The sequence below is a fragment of the Cervus canadensis genome, chromosome 12 (genome assembly GCF_019320065.1).
Source record: "Cervus canadensis isolate Bull #8, Minnesota chromosome 12, ASM1932006v1, whole genome shotgun sequence".
NCBI lineage: Eukaryota > Metazoa > Chordata > Mammalia > Artiodactyla > Cervidae > Cervus > Cervus canadensis.
This window is the reverse complement of record NC_057397.1, coordinates 27,710,013-27,730,901: the sequence shown is the minus strand read 5'-3', so window position 1 is coordinate 27,730,901 and position 20,889 is coordinate 27,710,013. Positions and strand designations below refer to the sequence as shown.

Genomic DNA, 20,889 nt, shown 5'->3' with positions numbered 1-20,889 from the left:
GGTGTATATATATATTTTTTCCTCCAAATCTTTTCGCTAAGAATTTCTTTATTATTTAAGCAGAAATCATCATTATCTTCTTTATCGAATCTCATATAGAATCTCTTCTATCTTGCTTTTCCACACTACAAAACAATATCTTTGGAATAGCAGAAAGAGGCAATTTATTCACTCATCTAATCTTTCCTTTCTTCCCTCTTCTATATCATAGTCCATATCATTTGGTGTCATCTATTTCTGAATGACTTAAACAATGGAGGTCCTCTTTCTCTTTTAGGACCAAACTATCAGATAATAGAACTAATTTTCTGGAAATGTTCATGACGTCCAGCTAAAATATACTGGTCTCTAATTAGAACCCTTGACTTCTTTATACTTTTCTTCATAATATATATCTCTGACCATAAATTTTAAAATATTCTTTGGATATTTTGAAGGGATATATCATTTTTCTTCTGCTTGTGTCACCATTTCTCGACTTCCCTAATAAATTTTTCTTTTTGCTAATTGAGTTGTGACTATAATATTATGTAAACCACAGTAAATTTTTTCTAGAAAAATTAAATGCTAAATTAATTAATTTTATTGTGCACAGCATCATCAGATAACTGATTATAAAGTCAGGTTCCCAATGCTTAGCACTTTTCCTAGTAATACCTTGCTTTTGATACGGGTGGCTGCTGAGAAGGAAAGGGGTCTCTGCATTCTGACATATGCTCTAAAATTCATGGCCATTTCTCATACCTTAAAAAGCATTTGGTGGGCTGTATAAGCAAAAAGGGGGGATGGGAGGGAGTCTCAATAGGTTTTGCATTAGCTCATTAAATACTAAAATACCATTTCTATTTTACATAATTTAACATGGCAAACTATAAAAAAGGTGAAACCGGCAACCCCTAGGCATGCGTTTTAAAACATCCTCATTTAGATGCTAATTTTGGTTCTAAGTGTATGACTGGTTTAAAAAAAGCCATTAACAACAGACCAGATTACTTAAAAGGGATTATTAGGCAAATATGTGAGGGTGTTCTGATACCAAGTGGCCCCTTTTATGACCCAATCCAACTACCTTGAGTAAAAAGGGATGAAAGTATTTGTTTTAAAATAAAAGAGAAAAATCATACAATAGATTTAAAAAAAAAGAGAGAAAAGTAGATAGTAATCATCCAAACATAAATCACGCAGCTGAAAAATTAGGTTACTTTTCTCCCTAGTGCTATTAATAGAAGAACATGAGTTACGGTAACATCTATAGCGTTTAGAAATGTGAGACATGGGTTGGCTGGATATAATGGTGAAATGAGCTAATAAAAATCTGTTTAATAACAATTTAATACCCTGCCTTTTGTGTTAATAAAATCCACCATGACAGAAAAAGTGAAACAAGGCACATAATAGATGAGAGGGGAGAGTGTGTTATCTCCAACCAAGACTGAATTTATGGCTGGCAAAAATGATGCTCTAAAGATATTAAGAGGAAACCTGTAGGACAAAAGAGATATACATAAATACATCCTAGTGCCAAAATAAATGAGCGATAGTGGATGGGCAGATGGTTCTATAGGACATCACTGCCGAGGAATGCTGAACTGGCCTTGAAGATGGTTTGCTGCCAAACTCATACCAATTTCTCAGTAAAAGAACAAAGGAAGTTTGACTGGCAGAGCTAAAACATGCAAACCTACAGAAACAATTCCATCTCACCTTCGAACTTATTAGACAATTAGACTTTCTCATTTCATAATTGACTTTCCTTCTTTTAGTCTCTTACAGATCAAAGTTCTTCTCCAAGAGTCTGCCAGATTAATTTTCTAAAATGGCTCCTTCTTTGTTACAGTGGATTGCTTAATAGTTTTATACCTTCTCAAGAATATAAACAGTAAAGAAGCAGGAGTTGTTTCTTACACATTTTCTCCTGTACATGTAGAGGGTCTTGCCTGTTATAGCTTAAAAAATTGTTGAATGGATGGATAGATAAATGGATGAATAGGTGGGTGGACAGTTATAAATTCTTCCTCATTGTCTACTGAATTTTAAAATAATACTTACCCTGACACTTAAACTTCCTTTTATCTTTCCAACGTTCTTTTCTATTACTTCAGACTGAACATTATTCTCCAGCCAAATGGATGACTCACTGTTTCCGAAATCTGCCCCTCCTCTCCTCATTCATCTGTGTGCCTTGGCCCATGCTGTGAACTCCATCTGGATTATCGTTTCTGCTCTCTGTGTATCTGCCTCTCGAAACCCTACCTGCTTTCAAGTTCCATCATAAACATCAGCTTCTCCATTAAACCTTCCTCTTACCTGAGCGTCATCTCTTTTTTAAACTTTCATGATGCCTGTAATATTCTCTTAACAGTCTTTCCTTTAATTAAACACTCAGGTTGTTTCCTTTTCTCTCCTTTTTCTTATTCTTATTATCTCTCTCTCTCTCTCTCTCTCTTTTTTTTGGGGGGGGTTTACTTTTGCTCTTTGACCCAAACTCCTTAAGGACAAGAAGTAGAGTATTATTTATCTTGCCATCTCTTCAATATAGTTTTCAAACTGCAAATTTCAACCCGTTAGTGGGTTTTGAGATTAATTTAGTGAGTTTAACATAATTTTTATTAAATAGATTATAATAACAAATTCCTGATTAGAAGGGGATAGAAAATATTAGGAGGTATTACACATATTAAAATTAAATATTGTTTCATAAAATTTTAAGTCACATAAATACATTTGTAAGTGTATACTGTATCATAACATAAAATACATTTCTTACTGTTTCTTGCAATCAAAATTTCTAAAATCACTGCCATATAGCACTTAGCTCTGTTAATTGTGTACAACAGGCAATCATGAATATTTTTTAATGAAAGGTGGATTTTCATGAATTTTCTCTTTCACTCTAAAACTACGTCAGTTTTATAGTATAATTGATGTATGCTACATCAGTTATATTTATTTCTGCAGGTAGACTCTAGTCTCAAAAATAGCAATGGCAACTCCTGCTTTCAATTCAGGAGTGATGGAAGACTTAACACTGAACAGGAGAGGGAAATTTCTGCTAAAGTGAGAAGTACTGTTACTTGTTAGAAGCACTCTAATGCTTGGATTTTAAGGTTTTTCTACTTGAATTGTGTGGTCCATTTCCATTCATTGCTAATGCTTTTTTGTTTCTTAATTCTAGCCTCATGAAAAAGCTCTAAATAAATGTAGATTTCAATTAAGAGTCTAGACTGTTATTTATAATTAACCATCCTCATAGTGTGAGATTGTTTACTAGCCAAATGAAATAGAAATGGTGGCTTTTATGATAAATTCGGGGTTGCAGTTTGTTGGAGCCCGTTTGACTTTCTGTTCTGCCAACACAGCTGGAAGCAGATGGTGGAAGTGGCCCGGAGCAGCCCTCCCTGGAATAATGGGAAGCCAGGGGCGCCCAGCCCTGTGGGAGGGCACTGGCTCTGCCACTTTTAGGAAACACTTGGACATACCTCTTGGTTTAAAGTATTGTTACCTCTGACCAGGTTAGAGACCCTATGCTAAAGAGCAGGAAACAGCAAGGGAGCAATGCAGTTTGCAGTTAAAGTGATTACTTCATGCACAAACACCACACCCTTTCCATACCGCCTGGAAGGCTTAGTAGAAGGGAGAAAAAGGTTTTCCTAAACCCTTGAAGGGTCCCTGGCTGGGCCTGAAAATTAAACTGACAAACACAGATTAATAAGAGAAAAGCAGACAAATGTATTTAATAAAAGTTTTACATGACTTGGAAGCCTTCATTAGGAAGTCAAAATTCAAAGATACAGTTAAGCTGAATGTTTTTGTACTAAGTTTGATGAAGAGTAAAAAGCTTGGAGAAACATGATGGGCCAAAAAAGGTACAAGCTGTGGACAGTAATCTGGGGGAAGATGAGTAAAGTCTGTTCATCCTGGTACCTCTAGGCACCTCTGTCTTCAGAGACAAGGATGCTCTGTTCCTCCAGGTACAAGGACGCACTTCTCACATGAGGGTCTTAACACCGGCTTCAGGAGAGAAGGAGCAATTCAGAGAGTCTTCCTTTTTATTTATTTCTGACTGTGCTGGGACTTCGTTGCTGCTCTGGCTTTTCTCTAGTTGTGGCCATTGGGGTCTTACTCTCCATTTGCAGTGTATGGGCTTATTGCTGCGGTGGCTTCTCCTGCTGCCCGGCACAGACTCTAGAGCACGCAGGCTTAGTAGTTGCATTTCCAGGGCTCTAGAGCACAGGCTCAATAGCTGTGGCGCATGCATTTAGTTGCTCTATGGCATGTGGGATATTCTTGGATCAGGGATCACACCCACATCTCCTGCATTGGCAGGTGGATTCTTTACCACTGAGCCACCAGCAAAGTCCAGAGAGTCCTTCTTGCATCTGCCATTTTTCAAATTCCTTCAACTTAAAATAATCAATATGACAAGGTGTCATTCTTTTAGGGAAGCATGTTCTGAACCCCATCACTGACATGATAGGCAGATAAGATCATGCTGTCCTTTAAGAGATTTTAAAGAAGTTTAAGTTATTTAGCTTGAAGGTTATGGTTTATACTAATTAAAGGCTCAGCATCAATAAGAATGATTATTCAGAAAAATAGTATTCTATTCTCCAGACACAAGAGAGTAAAAATGATTCATTAAAATGTTAGCATGATTGTCCCTCAGTCCTATTCTGAAGTATTTGGTTGAGATGACTGTAGATTGTTCTTTGGCATCAAAAGTCAGCACGTAACTTAGTGCTAGTTTTGAACCTAGAGTTGTGTTGTCCAATATGAATTGTTGTCCAATGTGTCAGTCATGTCTAGCAATTTTAATCCTAATTTAAATGAGCAGAAATAAAATGATCCTTAGTTGAGCTAGTCTTCTTGAGTAGTTGTACATAATAGCTCTCTGCTCTTGCTGTCTACCCTATTGACAAGCTCAGGGATATGGCACTCCATCATTGCAGAAAGCTTTATGGAGAGAGACCTCCATCCATGGTACCACCTTACAAGGTTCCAAGTATCTAGAATCCCAGTGGCCATTTTGAAGGGTTGTATGCTAGTTGGAGGGGCTTCCCAGGTGGTGCTACTGGTAAAGAGCCTACCAGTCAATGCAGGAGACACAGGTTCAGTCCCTGGGTTGGGAAGATCCCCTGGAGGAGGACATGAAAACCCACTCCAGTATTCTTGCCTGGAGAATTCCATGGACAGCGGAGCCTGGCGAACTACAGTTCATAGGGTTGCACAGAGTCAGAAACGACTGAAGCAGCTGAGCACATATACACATACACATGCTGGCTGGAACTCCGTTCTCTTTTGCTGTCCATTTAACATCGACATGTTTTTATCCCTACTCTCCTACTTTTATTTTTTATTTTTTTATAAGAATGAGAAGTATCCAAAGGCACTCTGTTGAAATTACGAGTAGGTGGGGTTGAAATTTTTTGGTGTTTACTCGGTATTTACTATAGCATATAACTGGGTAGAAATTGCAGGGAGGAAAACTATGAAAACAGACATGATCCCCACCCTTGTGGTGCTAATACAAATAAAAATTAAATACACACATCTCTAGGTGATAGAATTCCACTGAAGATTAAAGGGACAAACCTGGGAGTACTGAGGATGAGACAGATCATTTACATTAGTCGACTAATCTGGTAATTCATTTAGTTTTAGAAGTTCCTAAGTTTCTAGTGTTCTTAGACCAAACTGAATGAAATACTCAGAAACAAAACACATTGAAGCCTACGGTAAGAGAAAATAATAAATAAGAAAGAGTAGACAAACCTGAGGAAGAGAGAAAAGGGAATACCCATTTTAAACAGACCCTTGGAATGGACCTTGGACTTTCAGGACTTTGACACATATCAGAATTACATCATCTGTGTATTCATTCATTTGCTTCTTTACTTTATCTATTTAGCATTTTCTGTTTGGTAATGTGATCAAAATCCTGAGTAAAACAACTTCAGGATCTATTTGAGTTCAGCCTGTTGTCATGAGACAGCTGGAATACACTAGAACAAGATGCAAAATTTGAATGCCTCATCCATATATTAGGTTGGCCAAAAAGTTTGTTCGGGTTTTTCGGTAAGATGTTACAAGATGGATACTTAAAGAGATGGATAATCCCTGTTCTGTTACACTTTTATGATGCCCACTTAAAAGCCAGAAGCCTTGTACACTCCCAAATGAGTTTGGTTTTATCCTATCTTTGCCTGCTTTGGGCACTTTTATTAACATAGCTGTTTGCTTGATCCACAGGATGGAATGAGGGGAGAATATATGGGGTTGGGAGAACGTGTTGACTATCTCTAAGATTTGGTCTAAATGGACGTTTATATGGTTAGATTGCTACTTTTTTTTTTCCTGCTAAACCAGAAATAAATTGCCCATTTGTGGTCAGATGCAATCTAGTATCAATGTTCTGTCTTCCTAGACAGTTCTTCAAATAGCTTCTAAATACATGTCTTTCTGAACATTGGTGTTTCTATCTTTCTTGCTAAAAAAATGCCTTTGCCCAGTTACCATATGCTTTTCTGGTCTTTTGTGCTTCTAATCCTGTTGTATCTGTGGCCTCTTTTACAAAACTAATATGTTTCACTAATTTTTGTGACTTGTATACCATGCACACTTGTTGATTTCAACCATCCTTGGGCCACACTTTAAGTCATGAGAGTCTGAATAATAAACTCTCAATAATGAAAAAAACTCTCTGAGTCTGAAAAAAAAAAAAACACTCTGAGTCTGAAAAAAACTCTCAATAACGTTTTGTTTTTCCCTTGTGTAAGTACTTGAAAGCTCAACCCATAAGCCCTAAAGGACAGAAATTCAATTTGATTCATCGAGGTTTCTCTATCACCAAGCATATGAGCAGATGACTTGCACATAATTTGCCACCTCCCATCTCCCAACACATACATCTGTTAAAAGGATGAACATGGATAAGTTAATCAGGATATAATCTCATGACCTTTCCTCTTATAGTTCTTTGCAGTTTTTGTTGGAGTCTTTAGAATGGCACTGTATTGTGTATTGCATATTGTACTGATTATATTCCTCTGTCCCTAGTATATTTGAAGGAAATCACTCTGTATTTATCTTATCTTCTCTCAAAAGATGAAGATAGGATTGGTGTCAGATTCTTGACACTGAAATGGGTGAATGGTTTGGGTAATGGCCTAGAGTATTTTTAGGTGGGTATGCAAATGATGGTATGATTCTTGCTGGAAGAACAGACTTTTCTAGGCTTGACCCCTGGCTCCACTACTTATTAGTTCTATAGACCTTAGCAAATTCTTAGCTTCTCTATGCCTTAAAATTCTGGTTTGTAATATGAAGATGATAAAGGTAACAATCGTACATACATTGTAAAATACAATTGTGCCTGTGAATGCTGTTAATTTTAGTTGTTATTCTTTTTCTAAAGAGTTTTTTTGATGTGGACTATTTTTAAAGTCTTTATTGAATTTGCTACAGTATTGCTTCTGTTTTTACATTTTGATTTTTTTGATTTGAGAGGCATGTGGGATATTGGCTCCCCAATCAGGGATCAAACCTACACCCCCTGCATTAGAAGGTGAAGTTTTAACCACTAGATCACCAGGGAAGTTCCTAGTTGTTTTTCTTTTACTTCCCTGAGATTGTAAGCCTGTTGCCAAATATAATCAATGCTGAACATTTAAATGAACACACAAACAAATTCATGGTGCATAGTGTAAAACAGTTTTGTGAGAATTTTTTTCTCCTGCTGCTAGAGTAGAAGTGTATGGAGAAAAGATACATGCCACCCAGTCTCAGGGCCCTCTATGCTCTGGAAAAGAGATAGCCACACATAAGTCATCTTTTGTTTCCTAAAATGGATTGTTTTGGAAAACAGTGTGGAGATTTCTTAAAAAACTGGAAATAGAACTGCCATATGACCCAGCAATCCCACTTCTGGGCATACACACTGAGGAAACCAGATCTGAAAGAGACACATGCACCCCAATGTTCATCGCAGCACTGTTTATAATAGCCAGGACATGGAAGCAACCTAGATGCCCATCAGCAGATGAATGGATAAGGAAGCTGTGGTACACATACACCATGGAATTTTACTCAGCCGTCAAAAAGAATTCATTTGAACCAGTCCTAATGAGATGGATGAAACTGGAGCCCCTTGTACAGAGTGAAGTAAGCCAGAAAGATAAAGAACATTACAGCATACTAACACATATATATGGAATTTAGAAAGATGGTAATGATAACCCTATATGCAAAACAGAAAAAGAGACACAGAAATACAGAACAGACTTTTGAACTCTGTGGGAGAAGGTGAGGGTGGGATATTTCAAAAGAACAGCATGTATACTATCTATGGTGAAACAGATCACCAGCCCAGGTGGGATGCATGAGGCAAGTGCTCGGGCCTGGTGCACTGGGAAGACCCAGAGGAATCGGGTGGAGAGGGAGGTGGGAGGGGGGATCGGGATGGGGAATACGTGTAAATCTATGGCTGATTCATATGAATGTATGACAAAACCCACTGAAATGTTGTGAAGTAATTAGCCTCCAACTAATAAAAAAATAAAATAAAAAAAAAGAAAAAAAAATGGATTGTTTTATTGCCATTTATTCATTGATTGCATGCTGCCAGATTTTTGAATCATTAGATTGCCTAAAATGTATTATTTCTATATGTATTGAAAGACAACAGGGGGAGTTTCTTTAAAAGTAGATGAGCATGGAGACAAAAGTTTATTTTGGTAAAAATTAAAAAATAGTAAGAACACTAAATGTAGATAATAATAGCAATTAGCATTTACAAAGTACTGTGTACCTTTATATATTTATATAAATCATCTCATTTGATCCTCACAAGAACTGTATGAGATAGACACCTATATTATCCCATTATGATTATTTGGGAAAGTTAACTTAGTCAATGTCGCATAGTAAAATGGGCCTTTGTATCCAGGCATATTGATTAAGAAAATGGCAGTTTAACACAATACTGTCATAGAGTGGAAGAAAGATTTGTCAGCCATAATCTGGTGCACTTGCCATCTGAAAATAAAAGTTCTGATTTATAGCATTTGTTGATTTCCACAATGGAAATGCTCCCATCATGGTCAGCTTCAAAGAGCCAATGTGACATCATTTGCTTCTGAAACCTTGGATCTCAGCAACCAGCTCCAACCATCTCCAACACAGCTATGGTGAAGATAAGCAACCCCTTGGAGTGGCTGGGGTCTCACAAAGTGGCTGGCGTCCCACACAAGATGCTGGGTGGTGGCAGGGGTGTGATTAGGAAGTTGGCAGGTTGCACAGCAGGGAAGACATTTCACTGCAGTGCCTGTGAAAGCAAAGAGAAAGAATCTGGGCTGAGCAAAGCATGTTCATGGCCTCAGAAAGGAAGAATTTGAATTTAGAATTGTTCGGCTGAGAACATGAGGAGCCCGTTGCTGAAAAGGACACAGACTTGGTCTAGGGACTTAAGATATTAAAAGAGAGACAAAAGCCCTTCTTTACTAATTAAGATAGATTTGATGGCAGAAACACTTGTTATTTTTCCTTAGTTGGGAGAGAAAATATAGTCATATTTCTATTTTTGTGAATTCATAGGAATTTTCCTGCAGAAATATGTCTGAAAGTGATTTAGACTATGACAGTTGAAAAAGAAATTCATTGCTCATTTATCTGCCTTTGACTGTTTCTAGAACAAGATGTGATATATGTGCATGTGTATATATGCATATATATGTATAGTTCATTCATATGTGGATATCTGACAAAGCACCAGGTGATGCATTGATGCATCTGACTTTACATTTACCAAATGCCTGCTAGCCCACTCTTTCCAATATTTACCTTCTGGAAACTTGCAGGTTGTAAAGTGAATGAAAATTAGTTGTATATGGGTGTTCATCAGACATGAATGGAAAAGGAAATGGCAGCCCACTCCAGTATTCTTACCTGAAAATCACATAGACAGAGGAGCTTGGGTGGGCTACAGTCCATGGGGTTGCAAAGAGTCCAACGCTGGGGAGCTCCTGAGGACAGCACATTGCAATGTATCGCTGATTCCCTTTGCTGTAGCAGAAACACAACACCGTAAAGCAACTGCTCTAATAAAAACTTAAAAACAAAGACTATAGTTTCATATGAAGGGTTACTTCTCAGTCTGTTACAGTAGCTGGGTTTCAGTTTCCACATCTTTTCCCACGTTAGAGCTTTGGAAAAGCTGAGGCACCACATATAAGAAGATCTAAATGAATGGTCTCACATGGGTTTACATGGGGCTCTTGTCTTTAGATCACAACTTTCACAAATGATTTTTAAATATTTGATTAACGACCTCATGTAATGTGCTATATCAAAAAGTGGATATCATACACATTTTAAAATTGTTGCAAAATTTTATTTGAATTCAGATATGAATATTACATGTTTTTTTTTTCTCTTCCTTTTTTGCATTCGATTTTGGACCTTAATATTTTGGTTACAGACCTTAACATTTTCCATTTTCCCATGTAAATAATAAACTAAAGAGTGTTATAGACAGACATATCACTAATGTATGAAGTGTTATTGTAAATGAGAAAGAATCAGCCAGCTCAATTTTAGTATCATCTCTTAAAGATGTTTCAAATCTCATTCAAGTGCTTTCTTGTCATAGCAATAATGGAAGCCAATGAACCAAAATGTATTCACTGGGTTGATATTTAGACAAAACTGAGGATTGTGTACTTCTGATATCCATCTTGTTTGACCCAGATAAGACAAAAGTGGGGGAAGGGGCTCAAGATGGTCTCATTTTGTCCACAATCAGAAGTCTTTCTGATTCAGTATGTGGTCTGAAAATAATGGGCCGGATGCACATCTTGTGGGAATCTTCCCATCAGTCTGTTCAGTTCAGTTGCTCAGTTGTGTCTGACTCTTTGGAATCCCCATGGACTGTAGCACGCCAGGCTTCCCTGTCCATCACCAACTCCTGGAGCTTGCTCCGATTCATATCCATTGACCTGGTGATGCCATCCAACCATCTCTTCCCATCATTACATGATTGAGGTCATGGGTCTGATGCTTTATTAATAAGATAGATATGTGGAAATTCAAGTGTTCCAATTCAAGAACTCCGTTCTTATTTCATTGTTATTGTCAGCTTATTTCATTGTTGTGTTCTGCAGTAACAATGTGTCTTGGTTTTTTAAAATTTAGCTTGAAGTTTAGTTAATTTTTTAAAAGTTTCCCATTTATTACAACTTTAGTTTGGTGAGTAAAACATCTCCAAATCACTTATTTTCATAGATCTAGGTTTTCAGAATATTTTCAAACACTAAATTAGATTTCACGAATAACTGCTTTAAATTCCAGCTTTTATACTTTGAAGTGACAATGTGTATATAATTTGTGATCATTTAAAAAATATTATCGCTGTCCAAAATCACTCAACAAAATTTTTTGCTATTGAAAAGAACATGTTCTTATATTTAACCTGGACTTTCTACATTTACAAAATGCTTTCATATCAAATGATGACTGTTATACTTGAGTGAAAGTATGTATGAATTCATTACCTCATTTTATTCCCACATCTACCTTGAGAAACTCAGTTTTGTGACTCCTACCTCTCAAAGGAGGAAATTAAAGTTCAGAAGCCACAAAGTTTTTGCTGGCAGAACTGAGGCCCCAAACCAGAATAAATTTATCCCAAATTCGGTCCTTTTTGCTTTATATTGTTAATTTATAAACTATAAACCATCGTGTCTGTTCATGTCTATTCTAGACAATATTACAGCATGAATCTCACTGTAAAACATGTTTTAAATTTGTGGGAATACTCATTTTCCGATACCTGGTGACTCAGACGGTAAAGAGTCTGCCTGCAATGCAGGACACCTGGGTTTGATCCCTGGGTCAGAAAGATCCCCTGGAGAAGGGAATGGCAACCCACTCCAGTATTCTTGCCTGGAAAATTCCATGGATGGAGGATCCTGGTGGGCAAAAAAATAGACATGACTGAGAGACTTAGCACGCACACATGGACATTTTGCTGTCTAGAAACAGGAAATCCCTCACCTTGAAAGGTAACTCTTTTGTCTGTGAACAGTCCTGAATGTGAACAGTCTTCTGGGCATTGTGAAATATCTTCCTAACCATTTTCAAGCCTTACTGTGCATAAGAACTTCTTCAGCAGCTTAAGGTCCCTGTGAGATTCACTTTGGGTTCATCCATGAGTAGCACAGGAATTTACAAATATATTAAAGAATTTCCAAGTGATTCTGATGAGATTCTTTGATAAGAGATACCCTTAAACTCCACTTACATGTCTAATACAATTTAAAATAAATTGCTATTGTGTTTCTAATGCCTGTCTTCTTTAAGTACAATGTGAAATTATAGGGGTAAAAATGCTTTGGAAAAACAATACTGTGTGAAAAAACCCAAACAAACTCTTTGGTCAGCCCAATATATACATAATCTTGAGATGAAAGAACATTTTCTTAAGAAAATGGTGCAAGTGCAAAAGTTTCCATCAATATTCGTTGCCTTTTTCTGTCTAATGTTTATATTTTATTATTTTCTCATTCTACAGTTGAAGCTTAGAAAAGTTTCTTTCCTCAGGTAGACAGTGGCACAGCCGAATTTCAAACACATTTTATTGCCTTGTTTAAAAACTAAAGAGATTTTTTTTTCTTTTGTAGCCAAGAAAGTCTTCTGGAAACTTTATGGATGCAATGCCATGAGAAAGATACATGTCCACATTTAGAGGTAAGGACAACTGTTTTATCTAGTAATGTATTTTTATTCATCAGCCTTCTATTGGTTTGCATTGCTACTGCCATTGTGTTTATCAGGTGTGTGTTAAACAACAAAAAATTGACTCCAGAGAAGGAATCGTTTGTATTTTCTTCTGGAGTTATCTTCCTGTGACCTTACCTCTCTAGAGAAGCCTTGTAGGATGAGCTACTATTGAAAATTCAGAGAGAAATAGTTGGAAAGAGAAGGGAAAGACCAGGACACTGAAGACTCATTCTTTCCATTTCACTTTTTTCAGAGCCAGCTGATTAGTCTCTACATGTTAGGTCTATACCAATTAATTCTGAATCTACCAAGGGTCATTTTACACATTAAAATGTTTAGAATAATGTATGAGTGATTGTCTTTTTATGATGGTGTGCTTCTTTTTAATTGTGTGCCTTTTAAAAAATTTTATTTATTTATTTTTATTTATGGCTGCGCTGAGTCTTTTTTGCTGCACTGGCATTTCTCTAGTTGCATTGTGCAGGCTCTTCCCTGTGGTGGCTTCTCATGTTGCAGAGCACAGGTTCTAGGGCACGTGGGTTTCAGTAGTCACTGCAAGTGGGCTCAGAAGTTGTGGCTCCTAGGCTCTAGAGCATGAGCTTAATAGTTTTGGGGCACGGACTTGTTTGCTCCTTGGCATGTGGGATCCTCCCAAACCAGGGATGGAACCCATGTCTCCTGCATTGGCAGGTGGGTTCTTCATTGCTGAACCACCAGGGAAGCCGTAGTCATGTGCTTTTTAAGACTTAACACAATACAGCAACCTGAGTTCTAATTTTTTCCAGGTTGAAATATTTCTCTTTTGGTGGTTATCACTGTAGGAAAAAAAAAAAAAGGGACTCATTGCTCTTGGTTTCCTTAACTAGTGTTTCTCAGTCCTAGACGCAATCTAAACTCATTTGAAGAAGTTCAAGAACTATGAAGCACAGATTTTATTGGAGACTGGTTATAATCAATGGAATCTTTTAATGGAACCCAGGTGTACATTTTGAAGCTCCCAGATGATTTTGGTGTGCACTAGGGTTGAGAACTATAATTTTACCCCATGTTGGGAATTTAACATGAAATTGGAGCCTGCACCGTAGTTTTAAGTGGCAAATGAAAACAACAACCCAAACAAAACTGATCTCTTAGTGTTTGTAATCATTAAGAGAAGTTTTGGCTATTGAAGGGTAAACCGAAAACTTTGTGTGGACCAACATAATAACTTCATGAAATTTATATGAGGAGAGAAATATTTTTAGGTAGAAATGTGAATGGTTCTTAGAGAAATATAAATGCTACTCAGATAACCCTTGAGAATCTGAGGATAAAATTACACTTCAAACATCACCTGGGTAAAATCTAACTTTTTAATGTCACCATATTAATGTATCTGAGTGATTTTAATCCTGATTCTTAAAGAGTTGAAATTTTACTTAATGTTGGAATTTTGATCAATGCTCTGTATTCAAACAGAACAGTCTCTCCTTAAAAAATTAGCAAATTTCCTTACAGAGCTGTTGTTGCTTGGTTGCTAAGTTGTGTTCAGCTTCTTTGTGACCCCATGAACTGTAGCCCACCAGGATCCTCTGTCCATAGAATTTTCTAAGCAAGAATACTGGAGTGGGCTGTTGTTGTTCAGTCTTTAAGTTGTGTCCGACTCTTTGTGACCCTAGGGACTGCAGCAAGTCAGGCTTGCTGCAAGCCAGACTTCTCAGTGCTTTACTATCTCTGGGAGATTGTTCAAACTCGGGTCCATTGAGTCACTGATGCCATTCAACCATCTTGTTCTCTATTGCCCCCTTCTCCTTCTGCCCTGAGTGTTTCCCAGCATCAGGGTCTTTTCCAATGGGTCTGCTCTTCTCATCAGGTGGCCAAAGTTCAGCATCAGCATCAGTCCTTCCAATGAATATTCAGAGCTGATTTCCTTTAGGATTGACTGGTTTGATCTCCTTGCAGCCCAAGGGACTATCAAGAGTCTTCTCCAGCACTACAATTCGAAAGTATCGATTCTTCAGAGCTCAGCCTTCTTTATAGTCTAACTCTCACATCTGTACATGACTACTGGCAAAACCATAGCTTTGACTATAGGGACATTTGTCAGCAAAGTGACATTTCTGCTTTTTAATTTGCTATGTAGGTTGGTCATAGATTTCCTTCCAAGGAGTAAGTGTCTTTTAACTTCATGGGTGCAGTCACCGTCCACAGTGATTTTGGCCAGAAAATAAAATCTGCAACTACTACAACTTTTCCCCCCATCTATTTGCCATGAAGTGCTGAGACAAGATGCCATGATGTTAGTTTTTTCAATGTTGAGTTTTAAGCCAGCTTTTTCACTGCCCTCTTTCACCTTCATCAAGAGGCTCTGGGTAGCCATTTTCTTCTCCAGGGGATCTTCCTCTCCCAAGAATCAGACACAGGTCTCCTGCATTGGTAGGCAGATTCTTTACCGCTGAGTCAGTCACCAGGGAGGCTCTAGAGAACTGTATTCTTACTGAAATAGCAGCATAGTTTTTGTCCTAAGTCACTTTTATGACCAAAGAAAGGCAAAACTTTGAAGCAAAAAAATGACATGATATTTTTTTACTAGTTCCTTCAGCTCACGTTGAAGTTCTGATCACAGGATATTACATATTTAGCTTCACTTAGAAGCAGAATACTTTGATTTGTCAAGTGCTTGATTCTTCCATAAATGATAGGTAACTTGTAGAACTTGCTTTAGAATCTTAGTTGATTATTATCAGATCCTTTTCACATGTCACCAAGGTGTACTTGAATTGAATATATGTATACTAGCTCTTAGAAAAGTATTCCTGTATCAAACAGATCCTAACCATCTCAGCATGCCAGTGGGTGTATCCTAATGGCTGGTGTAAAGACACACAACCAGGAATTACTTTGATTATGGGGGTTCCAGGAGTACCTGTGATTGACTCCTGCAAGGCTAAGGGCCGTCTCCACTGTGGAGGGCATTTATTGTGATGTACTCTTTAAGTGGTCTCAACAGGATATCATGAGACTAAAATGGGCTTATTTAGACATTCTCTTGCTAAGAATGATTTCTAGTTTTGAAGTCATTATGAAAAACTTTCACTGTTCCTGCTGTCTTTTCCTTGCATGAATCCTTATTTTTGTGATTTACTTTTATCTCACTCATTTCCAAGGAAAATTGTTTTGGCACCATTTGGTTTCCTAATTACTAAGCTGTTCCCTCTTGGCCACAGGTTAGCACTTTTCCTGCCCTCCCTCCCTCCTTTTCTTCCTTCTTTCCTCCCTTTCTCTCTTATTTCCATGCTTTTCTTTCTTTCACTTCTCTGTCTTTCCTGTCTCCCTTCCTAATTACAGTTGTTGGCCATAATCAGAATATGATTTAGCTGAGAAGGATCTGTTAAATGCTATAAGTTCGCCTGTACTGACACTTCCCAATTGTTAGGGGTTGTTTTGAAGGGCAAAAACTGAGCTATTAGTTCAGCGTATTTGAGCTTCTTTCTTTTTTCTAGTGCTTTTATCTAGTTTCTGACTTTAAGATCCTTTGCATCATTTTGCAAGGTTTTTATAAAGTCATGCCTTTGTGAGAATGTACTGCTTTGTTGAATCTCATGGAATTTTTATTGATTTGCAGCTCCTTCATCTTGGGACAAATCCTCAGTTACCTTGGATGCTATAGTTTGTGTGTTATCATTCCCTTTATTGTTTGCTATATACGTTCTCTTTGACATTTTGATTTTCCAGTCTTCAAGTAAAGGTTTTATCTTGAGTTTTCAATGCAGTGCTTTATGTGTGAATACTTTTCACTGAGGTGAAGTTTTTTTTTTAATCAAATTATTAGTAATTGTATTGTTCTTCCCTTAATTGGTTCTATTTGGTAGAGTTTATAAAGCATAACTGGCAGCTATATTTCTCTTTATATGACCGATTGTCTGAATTTGTCCCTTTCTCTGATACTATAAACTGCATCTTGACTTCTGAGCTGTTATGGAAGTTAAATGTCTTTTCTACATATTTTACAAGTTGGTTTTGAATCCTAAATGGAATTGTAATTGATAACTTTTTGTTAATGCTAAAGCATTGTGTAGAAGTAAAGGATTAGTATTAGCTGAAAAAAAATTGTATTTCTGAATCAAATATAGGTTTTCAAAAATATCATTTAGTGAAATTATATCATTTGATGAAATAAAGGAAAAATAGGATAAAGGAGGAAAGAGGGGATATATATAAAAAGTCAAAGTGGTGAATGTATGAAAGGTCAAAACATTGAGAAAAAACAGTTACTGATATAATTTGAGACAATATCTAAAAAAGGAAAGAAATTGGAGGTAATTCAGTTGTATAGTCTGTAATGACAAAATTCATCACAAAAATGAGAAGAAATTTATATGTGTTGTTTTAGTGAACATTTCTCTTTCAGATTTATTAAGATACAATTAATGTATAGCACTGTATAAGTTTAAAATGCACAGTATAACATTTTGACTTGCATAAGTCATGAAATGATTGCCACAATAAGTTGAGTGAGCACCCATCATCTCATATACATACAGCATGAACTAGAGAAATATTTTCCTTGTGACAAGAACTCATAGGATTTACTCTCTTAACTTTCACATGTAACATACAACATCATTAATTATCTTTACCATGTTTATCATGTCCGTGACATATCTAGTACTTATTTATCTTATAACTGAAGGTTTGAACCTTTTGACTGCCTTCATCCAATACTCCCTCTTCTCATTTGCTGCCTCTGGTAATCATAAATCTGATCTCTTTTCCATGAGTTTGTTTGTATATTTTTGAAGTGTTAAAATTGACCTACAACACTGTGTTATTTCCAGGTACATAATATAGTGGTTCGTTATTTCTGTACATTTCAAAATGATCACCATGATAAATCTACTTGTTATCTGTTACCATACAAAAGAAATTACATAATTATTCCCCACACTCTACATTTCTGTCTGTGAATCAGTTTTTTTGTTACTTAAAAGTTTGAACCTCTCAATCTCCCTCATCTGTTTTTCTCATTCCCCCTTCCCTATACTTTTCTGGCAACCACTTATTTGTTCTCTGTACCTATGACTCTTTTTCTGTTTTTTTGTTTTGTTTTTTATTTGTTTTTATTGATGTATTTTTTTAGATTCCAAATGTAAGTGAAATCATAAAGTATTTATCATTCTTCCTGATTTATTTAACTTCAAAAAATACCCTCTAGGTTCATCCATATTATCACAAATGGCAAGATTTTATCCTTGTTTATGGCCAAGTAATATTCCAAGTAATGGCCAAGTTATATATATATATATATATATATATACGCCACTTGTTTATCTACTTATCTTTTAATGATCTCTTAGGTTTCTTTCATATCTTACCTATTGTAAATAATGCTACAATGGGTGCATACATCTTTTAAACTTAGTTTTCATTTTCTTTGGGTAAATACCCAGGAGTAGAATCACTGGATCATGTAGTAGTTCTACTTTTAATTGTTTGGGGAGACTCTATACTGTTTTTCATAGAGGCTGCACCAGTTTACATTCCCACCAGCAGTGTGCTAGGACTCCCTTTTCTCCAAATCCTGGCCAGTACTCATTACATCTTTTTTTCCTTTTCTTCTCCCACTAAGATTCCTATTACATGTAGGAGGATATGCTTTTAGGAGGTTTCATCTGTCTCTTGGCTCTGTTCATTTTTGTTTTTCTTTTCCTTTTCTGTTCTTCAGACTAAATGACCTCTATTGACCTGTCTGAAGTTTAATAATTATCTTATCTGTTCAAATCTGCGGTTGAACCATTTCAGTAAAATTTTCTTTTGCACTATTGTACTTTTCAACTAGGTCTTCTAGGGTCTCTATTTGATTCCTTCTTATAATTTATATCTCTTTACTGATATTCTTGGTTTGGTAAGACAACTTTCTAGTGATTTCCTGTAGATATCAGTACAAAATTTCTTTTAGTTCTTTGGTTATATTTAAAATACTTGATTTAAAGTTTGTTTAAAAAGTCTGATGTTTGGGCTTCTTCAGGAACAGTTTTTGTTAATTCTTCTTTATTTTTCATGGGCTCTATTGTCTTGATTCTCTGTGCAAATTGTAATATTTTGTTGAAAACTGGGTATTCCGAACATTATAATATGATAACCCTGGAGATCAGATTCTCTTTCCTTTCCACAGCTTTTTGTTGCTACTTACTGGAGTACTTATTTGGTTGTACAGTGATTTTTCTGTATTAATTTTCTAAAGTCTGTATTCTTTACTGTGTGTGGCCCCTGAAGTTTCTGTTCTGTTAGCTTAGTAGGTAGATAATGGCTTGACAGAATTTTTTCTCAGCATTTTAAAACTGAGAGTCAGCTCTTTTGTTCTCATTTAAACATTCACTTGTTTGCTATACACATTTGACTAGTTTCCAGAGTTCTCATGAACTTGACTTCGACTGTTATAGGCAGTGTATTTGCTGCTCACGTGGAGGAATAAGCTTGGGGCATTTGCTACTTCTTCTCTTTCCCTGATGTTATCCTGCGTATGCTGACAGTCTTCACAATAATCAGCTCTTGTCTGAGATAATGCAGATAGAAACCCATGAACCCTGCGGCCTTTCTCATGTGTCCATCTGCTGAATCTGGATTCCTGAGAAAGTCCCCAGGTGGGGACAAGTGGGTCTCCTTAAAGCAGAATGCCTGGGCTGTTTGTCTGTTGCAACCCTTCCTACTGCGTTCCCACAGTGCTGATCCAGCCTCTGCTCATGAGACGGCACTCAGAAAAGCTTCTCTCTCCCCTCTGCTCCTGTGACAAAGGTTCTTATCCCTTTTCTTGAAAATCTCATGTGTTACTAACGTTGTGACAAATTTCCTTCAGAATTAGTGACTTGTTTTTTTGTGGAATCTTTCTTAATAATGATTTTTTTTTATGCTCCTTGTGATTTTGATTTAATAGAAAACTATGTTTTTTTTTTTTTTGAAAATAATATTAAAGCTTTGATAGCTTCGTGCCAGGGCTTCCCTGGTGGCTGAGATGGTGAAGACTCGGCCTGCAATGCAGGAGACCCAGTTGCAATCCCTGGGTCAGGAAGATCACCTGGAGAAGGAAATGACAACCCACTCCAGTTTTCTTGCCTGGAAAATCACATGGATGGAGTAACCTGGCGGGCTACACCCCATGGGGTTGCAAAGGGTCAGACGTGACTGAGCAACTAACACACAGAATCTTTCCATCCCTTTGTAACAGTTATTGGCACTTCCATTTTAGCCTCTCTACAGTCCAGTCTATACATCGAGAAGATGATCTTTTAAAAGTACAAATCAGATCACGTCCCTCATTTGTTGAAACCCATCTAAAGTTGCCCGCCACTTCAATGAGATAAAAACCTCTTGCCGTGTCCTGCGTGTTACCACATAATCTGGCTTTGCCTCCAATTTGACCTTGTTCCTCTCCCTGGACTATGTGGTTCTAAGCACACTGGCTTTCTGGATGGACCATTCTGCCTTTAAGGGGGGCTCAGTCCTGTCATGGGGACTTCGTGCACTGCTCGGGACGTTTTTTCTCGAAATTCATTGCCAGGCTGGCTTTGCCTCCTCATTAGTCTATGTGTAACTATGCATTATGGCCTGAATTTTGTTTCTCCCCAATTCATATGTTGGAGTACTAACCTTCAGTACCATGGAATGTGACTGTATTAACTTTCCAGGGCTGCCATAACAAAATATGACAGACTGGGTGGCTTAAACAACAGAAAGTTATTTTTTCACAGCTCTGAAAGCTAGAAGTCCAAGGTCAAGATGCTGACAATTTCTGTTCTCCTGTGTCCTCTACTTTGGGGTGACAGTTAACCACCACCTCGAGCTTTATGGTTAACCTCCCCTCTGTGGCCACACATAACTGGTACCCTGTCCTCTTCTTATAAGGATGCCAGACCTATTGAACTTATAGTCCCATCCTTACAATTTTATTTAACCTTAATTCTCTCTATAAAGATCCTATCTCCAAAAATAGTCACATTGTGGGTTGGGGATTCAACATATGAATGTTTTGTTTGTTTTGTTTGATTTGTTTGTTTGTTTTTGGGCTTGGGGCAGTTTTTTTGTTTTTCGTTTTTTTTTTTGACTGTGCCCCCGACCAGGAATTGAACTCAGGCCATA

The 20,889-nt window shown here is 37.1% G+C and overlaps 1 protein-coding gene across 1 annotated transcript in view; it reads left to right on the top strand.

The window, feature by feature from the left end:
* The window catches only part of LOC122450803 (cytochrome P450 7B1), a 735,954-nt gene that overhangs the window by 497,027 nt on the left and 218,038 nt on the right, over positions 1–20,889 (top strand). The window contains exon 7 of the mRNA XM_043483042.1: positions 12,675–12,741. Coding sequence (XP_043338977.1) covers positions 12,675–12,741 — 67 coding nt within the window. The remainder of the gene's footprint in view (positions 1–12,674; positions 12,742–20,889) is intronic.